This window comes from Heteronotia binoei, chromosome 4 (genome assembly GCF_032191835.1).
Source record: "Heteronotia binoei isolate CCM8104 ecotype False Entrance Well chromosome 4, APGP_CSIRO_Hbin_v1, whole genome shotgun sequence".
Taxonomy (NCBI): domain Eukaryota; kingdom Metazoa; phylum Chordata; class Lepidosauria; order Squamata; family Gekkonidae; genus Heteronotia; species Heteronotia binoei.
This window is the reverse complement of record NC_083226.1, coordinates 67,435,949-67,444,996: the sequence shown is the minus strand read 5'-3', so window position 1 is coordinate 67,444,996 and position 9,048 is coordinate 67,435,949. Positions and strand designations below refer to the sequence as shown.

Below are 9,048 nucleotides of genomic sequence, written 5' to 3'. Positions count from 1 at the left end.
TACACAGAAAGCAGTTACCGTATCTGCCCAAGTGTGCTTGCACATGAAAACTTGGGCGCAGAATCAAACTTCTTTGGTCTTAAAGGTGCCACCAGCCTCGCCTGCTGCTCTTGAGCCAGTCTGCTGAATCTCCTCCAGGAACACTGACTTTTGAGCAAGCATGCTCACCATCGGCCTCTTTAAGCCCCGCGCTTCACCATTTAGTTTATTGGAGGTGAGGATAAGGAAGAGAGAAAACTCCACGGCGGGAGGCGAGCGAGGGGAGTGGCGGCCGTTGCCCTCTCCAGGCGTTCCTCGCGGGGCGGCGGCCCCTTTAAGAGCCGGGCTGGGCTGTCCTGGAGCGGCCGCGAGGAAACCAACCCCGCCGCCGGCCCTTCTCAGCACCTCCCACCGTTCCTCTTCCCCTCCGCCGATTTCCCACAGCGCGGCAGCGGAAGCGCCCTTGAAAGGGCTGAGGAGAAGGCGAAGGAGCAGCAGAGGGGGTGCGGGGAACGAGGCGAAGCACCCCCTCAGCGCGGCCTGTGTGGCTTTTCCCCCTCCCCGCCTTTTCTTTCCCCCCTTCCTGCTTTTGCAGCCGCCAGAGGAGAAGGAGGAGGGTGGCGGCGACGGGCCCGCCCCCTTCTTTACCACCATCCTCCTCCGGGGTCCTCCCCGCACGCTTTCTCCTTCCAGTCTCCCCCCCCCCCCCGCCTAATAACGTGGGTTTACTTTGGGGGGGGGGTGAGAGGACTTCTTCCTTCTCCTATCTATGGCTTTCTCCTCCCTTGCCTCGCGTAGACCTGGCCGGCCTCCAGTCCCCTTCGTGGCTGCAGCTGGTCGCTGACCTTTGTTTTGTTTCTCTAAGGAAGGCCATGCCTGCTGGCTGGGGTTGCCCAGGCCTCCATTGCTGAACAGCCCCTCTACCTCTTCCTTCTCTCTCTCCACACCCTCTTTCCTCCCCCCACCCCCAACACCTGTTGCTGAGAGCAATCTCTGCCTCTCCCCCCCCCCGCACTGAAGGGTTTTGCTTTGGAGTTTTGCTCCTTTGGGTTGCAGGGTTTGTTTCCTCTCTGGTCCCATTGCCCTCAAAGCAGTTGACCCCCCCCCCCCCCTTTCCAAAACCCTAATCCTGTAGGGTTTCGCTTTGGAGTTTTGCTCCTTTGGGTTGCAGAGTACCATCGCTTGCAAAGCAATTGACCCTCCTTTTCCAAAACCCTGTAAGGTTTTGTTTTGGAGTTTTGCGCCTTTTTGGGTGTAGGGTTTGTTTCCTCTCTGCCCCATCGCCTGCTAAGCAACTGGCCCTCCCTTTTTCTAAAACCCTAAGTCCTGTACGGTTTTGTTTTGGAGTTTTGCTCCTTTTTGGTTGCAGGGTTTGTCTCCTTTCTGGTCCCATTCTGCAAAGCAGTTTACCCTCCCCCTTTCCAAAACCCTAAACAGGCCTTATCTTAAAAAAAAAAATTACACATTTGGATGAGATGAAAGTGACAGTGTGTTTTAGCAAGACGGGGATAGTGGTTCCCTGTAAGGATGGACAGACCCGGGTCAGAGAGTTAACCCAGCAGGCTCTGCAGAGATACTTACGGTAATCTCTGCCTGTGTTGCACCGCCTCCCATAGGGCGGGGCTAAGGCCTTTTAAGAGGGCTTTACAAGAGGCTGTTGTTGTCAGTGTGGTTGTAGCGTGGATATTACTGTGTTTTCCTGCCGCTATTCATACGGTTTATCTATTAAGACAGGTAAGGGAAGTCAATTTCGCTAGCAAGCATCGAAAGCCTTTGTTATTTTGCTGCATCCTTGTTGGTTCCTGATGTACTTCATAGGAAAATGTAATTGTCAGCCCTTTTATTATAAAAACATAACAAATAGTAATAATCATGGCTTTTTTGCAGAAAAAGTCCAATAGGAACTCATTTGCTTATTAGGCCACACACCCTGACACCTAGCCAACCGGAACTGCGTTCCCACTAAAAAAAGCCCTGGTAATAATATCTGCTGATTTGAATCTTCTGCATCATGGTGTATGAGGAATAATGTCTCTGGTAAGCGCCCAAAACTTCAGAAGTGTGTACGAGTGTGTAATTCTGTTGTTGCATTTTCTGCTTTTGAAATTTGTAGGCATAAGTATACACTTGAACTGCCTTCCCCGGTATTTTATATAAAAGTTATTTTTGTGCTTTATTTCTAAAAGCATTTAACTAATCGGGACTTGTTTGGAGTTAGACTTTCAGGTTCCTTAAATGCCTATAGTATTGAACACTCCCGAGAGCTGTTATATTCTTAGTGAGGCTGCTAAACAACAAAGCCTCCTCTTGCATTGAATAGCATGTTCTAGTCAGTGGCTGAGTCCAATTAATTACAGCCTTTACTCTTGCAGGGGTAAATGTGAATAGTTTGAGAGTACATCTGGGGCTGCCAAAGGAATCAAATTGCATATTTAACAGACAAAGTGTACATTACAACTTGTGCTGCCTATTTTTTCTTGCATACGCTCCCCTTTGATATTTTTCTGTTGGGTAGTTGTGTATACTAAAATAAAAAGTCTTGTGGCACTAAATGACTACAGACTTACTAAAGCATACTTCATTGTCAGTTTGTTTTGGGACTGTGCCCTGCCAATATGAAACTCTTAACTTGCGTAATTGTGTATGAGTACAAGTACACTGTGTCATTGGGAAATGGCTTGGCAGCAATTGATTCCTAAGGGGTCAGAGACCAACTGTCTGTAACATGTTCATCTTTAGCTCTATTAGTGTTTTGTAATAATAATAGTATTGTGCCTGTAAGCATTGTATCATAATTAGCCTGCTGTCCATGTTGGGCCAGGTCTTAGTAGAGCATTTGCGTGATGTTGTCCCTAATTACCCACTTTCTGTGCATCCTCTCCCCCACTTTGCCTGTCTTTCTCAGACATGGTGTTTTTGGAAATATCACAATCAAGGCACATTTGCATATTGAGTGGACAAGATGGTGTACATCTTTGTAGGTCCCACCCACAACAATGTTGTTATCCTTGTCTTAGTCCTGCCCACCTCCTGCAGCTGCTACTTCCACAGCACCATGGGAGAGTTTTATAAAATCAGTAGCTGATATGTCACCATAGCTTAATGTTGTAGTGATATGTAATTTAACATTTTTTTCAAAATCTGGTGTGGGGGGGATGGTGCCTGGGGCAGTAGGGTCAATTGCTGTGTGATGCTCTGTTGGCAGTGGAAGGAACATAAAAAGTTGTTTGGATGCTTAGTATTTTTATTTCATTTGTTCCTTTCCTTTCTCTTCAATGAGGACTCAGAAGTGGCTTATGTTGTTATCCTTGCCTCCATTTTATCCTCACCCTGTGAGATAGGTTAGGCTCAAAATAGCTGACAAGGTTATCCAGCAAGCTTCCATAGCATAAGTAGGAATTTGAACCTGAGTCTCCCAGATCCTAGTTGGACACTCTAACCAGTGCACTATGTTGGCTGTCAGTGGAATGTATCCGGAATGATGTGGGTATGTAAAATATGCCACTCTTTCTTCAAATATATTTTCTTAAATATGGTACTGTCTGAGTAATCTACAATGTTAGTAGATACTGGCTGTTTAAGTTGAGTTAAATACAGTGTTGGTTCGAAATATTCCACCATTGTAATGGCACTAATGCTGGCAGAACTGCATTTCTGTTGCTGGAGAAGAGGGCTATCTTTTGCAGTTTCCTATTTGTACTGATGGTGCTAACTTTGCCCGGCATGCTGTTTATGCAGGACACAATTTCAGAGAGCTGCAGTGGAGGAGGAGTGGTATGGTGCTGTCCTACAATCTTTATGGGTCAGATGAAAATTTCCAGTCATACTGTCTAAGATTCAACATGGCAGAGAGATGTTTACTCACAGATGCATGAACTACTTTGAAACTTCCTCTGGAAAGTAGGCAGATTTTTCTAACCAAGGATTGCTAAAACTTTGTTAGAAAATAGTCTCAGTTCACGTGGAGAAGAATGTCTCATTTTATATAGATTTTTAAATTTTTGACTGAAATCCTGGTATTGAGAGCGAACTGTCACCAGCTGTGGAGAACTTGTGACAATTTCTCACTTTAAAGGCTGATAGACATGTGTATCTCCACACTTCCCTACTGCTATGCCAATCATTAAAAATAGCTGTTTAGCTGTTTTTATTCTGTAAGCTACCTTGAGAACCAGTTTTGTTGAGAACAGTTTGTAGATATTGGAAAGCTGCTTCATAAAAACCTTGGAGAACGTGCATTTTAAGTGAATAGCAAACTGTTCAATATCAAATAACACACTTGCATTTAGGGCTTTTTATTCAAGAATGCTGGGACAATAACCTCAAGCAAACAGAGTGAGAAATTGGTCACTAATATTTTGAAGACCCTGTCAAGTCACTCTTGCATCAGTTCAAGCTACTACAATTTTAGAAGGTGTATAAATCCTGGTTCCTGAGTTCATCACTATTTAACTTTATATTGAGTTGCTGCAATGCTGAATCAACATCTATTTCACAGTTTGAGCTTTGCACTGGAATATGTTAAGTTCACGTACTGTTTCAAAGAGGACTTCGTAGTCATGCTCCAAAAGCAAAAAGCCAGGTGATATCTGTTATTATGCCAAACCAAGATTCTGACATAGCTTTTGTGTTGTTGATTTTTCCTTTGACCAACACTTAGTACTGGAACCTCTAACTGTTAATCATGATGATCTCATGCTCCATTTTAAGTCCATGAATTAATGAAGTGAAAGAAGCTGGGAAGAGCAACCTTGGCTTGAATTCTATGCTAAAGACTACAGCTCTATATTGAGCTAGAATGCTTTTAATATTCAATGGGAAATGCTTATTGCAATATAATTTGTATTGGGAGTTTTGGAGTGGGCATGTTGTGAAACATGTGGCTCTGGATTCCATTCCTTTTCTACAGCATCAGCTAAACTCTCTGCTATTCAGCTTAGTGAGGCGTCCTCTAATGACTTAAATGCATACCAGAAGTGACTCATAAACAACATATCTGCTTCTGCTGTATTATAGACAAATTTTTGACTCTGTCTTTTTTTTAAGGTTGTAAATACCATGAAGACATTGGTCATTGGAATAGGAGGGTAAATATGAACAGATAACATTCCTGTCTTTATTAGACTGATGAAATTTAATTTTTTCTATAGTCGTGTATTTAAACATATATGTTCATGTCCATTTTTCTCACTTGGTGTTAGTGTGGAGACTTCCCTACAAATGTTCTGAGCTGTGGGAAAGTGAGATTCCCATCTACAAAAGTGGTTAGGGGAAGATATCAAAGTTTCCTGCAATAATAGTATCCACTATTTAATAACTATACAAAAATAGTATTCATAGATTCCTGCTTGGTCTATAGAGCCGGTTTGGTATAGTGGTTAAGTGTACGGACTCTTATCTGGGAGAACGAGGTTTGATTCCCCACTCCTCCACTTGCAGCTGCTGGAATGGCCTTGGGTCAGCCATAGCTCTTGTAGGAGTTGTCCTTGAAAGGGCAGCTGCTGTAAGAGCTCTCTCAGCCCCACCTACCTCACAGGGTTTTTTGGGGTGGGGGGGTGGGGAAGGTAAAGGAGATTGTAATGGCTCTGATACTCTGAGATTCAGAGTATAGGACGGGATATAAAACCAGTATCATCTTCTCCTTCTATTAGATCATGTCTTTGTCTATAAAGTGTCCTTGTAAACTGTAGTTTGGGTTTTGAGGAGGAATTTTGAGCTAGGGACAACAGATGCTAGTTTGGTAGGGTTCTAGCCTCCAGGTGGAGCCTGGATGTCTCCTAGGAAGGATTACAGTTGATCTCCAGATGATAGATCAATCCTCCCTGGAGAAAATTGATGTTTTTGGATTTTGTGGAATTATATCCTGCTGAGGACCCTCCCCGGCCAGGCTCTGCCCGAAATCTCCAGGAATTTTCCAACTTAGAATTTGCTTCTCTGTAGTAGGGGCACAAGCCTATATTTCCAGTGGGGCAAAATCCTATATCTTCAATAGTACAGTGGCTACTGGAGAACAAAATTACTAAACTATCAAAATAGTATAACTGCTACTATGTGACTGTATATTGTCTTTAAATTCAGCATAACAAATGGAGGGAAAACATCTTTGGCAAGAAGGCTTAAGGAACAGCTTCCAAACTGCACCATAATATCTCAAGATGATTTTTTTAAGGTAACAATTTCAAGCATCTTTAACTGTAATCAAGAGCAATCCTTCAGTTGTAGGATAAAGCAAAGCATAGCTATGTCAAGTAATCCCTTTCACAAGGACATACCGCTTCTGTGCCATTCTCCTATGCCTTTGTCTGATGTTATTCTGTCTATAACCCTGACATTATGGCCAGGTGAACTGGAGGCCCACCAACTGCATGTGTAAGGATTGTGCTGTTCCCACACAAATGCATTTGGTATGCAAGACTGCTGTTTTCTGTGAATTGGGCAATGTGTGCATTTTGGTTTATGTGTATGGAAGCTGTATATGTGTGGTAAATCCACAGACTGCCCTATTCACACCAAATGGTGACTGCATTAATCTGATGTTCCATGGAGCAACAGTGTTTACAATATATGTGGTCAGTTGCAGATCATCTTGATGTGTCATCTGAAAAGGCCTTATTTCTTCTGTCTTTGATGTTTTGTCATCTAGAGTCTTGTCATATTCAGATGAAGTCTGCAGATACCCAACTCTAATACCCTCTTTCTTAATGACCTTGCTCCCTTTTTGTCAGATATCAATCATCATAGTCCTAAACTCGGTGCCAGACATGTTCCCTTACTTTTATATGCGGGCGATACAGTTTTAGAGATCAGTTCCAATCTCTCCAGACTTATGATCAACAAGACATTTTAAAAAGATTAGACTTGTTGAAAGAAAGTCTCTTATTAAAGCAGAGTGGGCAGCAAAAGAGATCTCCGGAGACTTCTTCTGCTGAGTTGAGAGATCTCCAAGATGTGCCTTTGATCGATCTAGATCAACAACAAGATCCACCTCATTTTTCAATCTCCATTCATCCTCCTTTAATAAACTCGAATCTTGATAATACGATACCTACTCTTCCATCTGAGATTCCATCAACCATCTACCCTCAACCTGAAACCAGGCAGCCCTTGGAAAGGCTGGTCGTTGCTGAGATCCATCCATCGCCCACCACGTTTATGGATAATTCCATCAATCCTAAGGATAAACTTATCTGGCCAAGCCTTTGTGAATTTAGCAAAAACATTTCTAGAGGCCTTGAAAATGAAGGTATGATTTTTACTTCTTCCTGTTCGTCAAACCAATTATTCCAAGATGACTGACTGAGATCCTCTTCATTGTCTTCAATTCCAAATACTTCTCTATTATCGGATATTAAGATCATCTTGTGGAACGTGGCTGGTTGGTGGAATAAAACCAAAGATGCAGAATTCATTAGTTACCTTAAGAACTTTGATGTCATCTTACTTCAAGAGACTTGGTCCCAAAATCCGAACTACCTTGAAGGCTATAAGCCCTATTCGCTACCAGCCTTTAGAACCAACTCAAGAGGTCTTTTTCAAATGGGTTTGTCTATATTTGTGTCTCTTCTTTATAATTTTGTATGCATTCCCTTACAGTCTGGAAGCGCTGTGGAACAAGCTATCAAGCTTGTTTATGGGAATCTTTCTGTGATTTTGGTAAACATATATATCCCTTTTGCCCTAGATAAATCGGCCCTTTTACATCATTGGGAACACCTGAATATAATTATGAATGAACTGGAAACCAAATTTCCCTCCACTGAAATAATAATAGCAGGGGATTTTAATGCAGGAGTTGGCAATGATGAAAAAAATCTTTTTAAGGCCCTTAACCTCAATTTAGATGCTACTTTACCACCTTTTTTTCCTATAGGAGGCAAGCTAAAGATAGCTTTTCAAACTTGGCCCTTTTACATCATTGGGAACACCTGAATATAATTATGAATGAACTGGAAACCAAATTTCCCTCCACTGAAATAATAATAGCAGGGGATTTTAATGCAGGAGTTGGCAATGATGAAAAAAATCTTTTTAAGGCCCTTAACCTCAATTTAGATGCTACTTTACCACCTTTTTTTCCTATAGGAGGCAAGCTAAAGATAGCTTTTCAAACTTGGCAGGCATTTGTTTTGCCAAATTCTGTATCCAACACAACAGGGTCTGGCTAAATGGCCTGGAAAGGTTTTCTTATTCTGGGGATGTTACAATTGATTACATTACTGTCCCTCCCTCACTAGAATCTTATATAAAAGATTTCTGCATAGGTGATCTCATTATCGGTGATCACCTTCCACTTATTTTGACCCTCCATGCAGAGTTTTCCCCTGACCTTTCCCTTAACCCCTCTCTACACTTGGTGGATTCTACGTTCTTACCAAAAATCTGCTGGAATAATCAGACAAAACGAGAAGCTCAGTTACTTTTAAACTCTCATTCCCTTTCAAATCTTAGAAGTGTTTTAACTAATGCAACTAATCCTTCAGTGCTAACAACAGCCTATGATTCCCTAATATCTAACATTCTTAGTTCATTAAATGCTAGACCTAAAAATGTAAAAAAAGAAAGAAACATGAAATCTCTGCAACCCTGGTTTGATAAAGAATGTAGAGCCATTAAAACTCTTGTTGCGCAATATCTATAGATGCTACCATGACTCTGGGGCTTTGTCCTTACCATCAGAGTACTTTGATCTTCAAAATCAGTTGTCTCAGGTTATCATAAACAAAAAGATTGACTATGCTAAGCTTCAATGGGAGGAGCTATTCCAGGCCGTAATCTTAAAAGAACTCTAAAAAATTCTGGTCTATTGTATCAGGTGCCCATAGAGTTGATGCCCCTTCTATGTCTGCTATCCCAATGTCTGGTGCCAATATTTCTTTTCTATGTTCTCCCACAGTACTTTATACACTTCTGGACCTTTCGAACTATCTCAGGTAGATCTAACGGAGTGGCCCTCTGTGCCGTCTGATGAAGTTAAAGAACTAATTTCGCAATTGAAATTAGGTAAAGCAGCAGGCCCTGATGCTATTCGTTCTGAAATCCTAAAGTTAGATTCAGATTGGTGGGCTACTC

General features: G+C 42.2%; 1 protein-coding gene across 2 annotated transcripts in view; it reads left to right on the top strand.

Moving 5' to 3' along the window:
- The first annotated feature begins 25 nt into the window (after positions 1-25).
- Positions 26-9,048, top strand: part of NMRK1 (nicotinamide riboside kinase 1) — a 42,893-nt gene continuing 33,870 nt past the window's right edge. Inside the window, exons 1-3 of one of the 2 annotated variants that reach the window (XM_060237476.1) lie at positions 26-214; positions 5,026-5,066; positions 6,058-6,148. In XM_060237476.1, the coding sequence (XP_060093459.1) occupies positions 161-214; positions 5,026-5,066; positions 6,058-6,148 (186 nt within the window). In that variant the 5' untranslated portion in view covers positions 26-160. Of the gene's footprint in view, positions 215-1,641; positions 1,714-5,025; positions 5,067-6,057; positions 6,149-9,048 lie in introns of those variants that run through there. The other variant, XM_060237477.1, reaches the window with a different exon arrangement.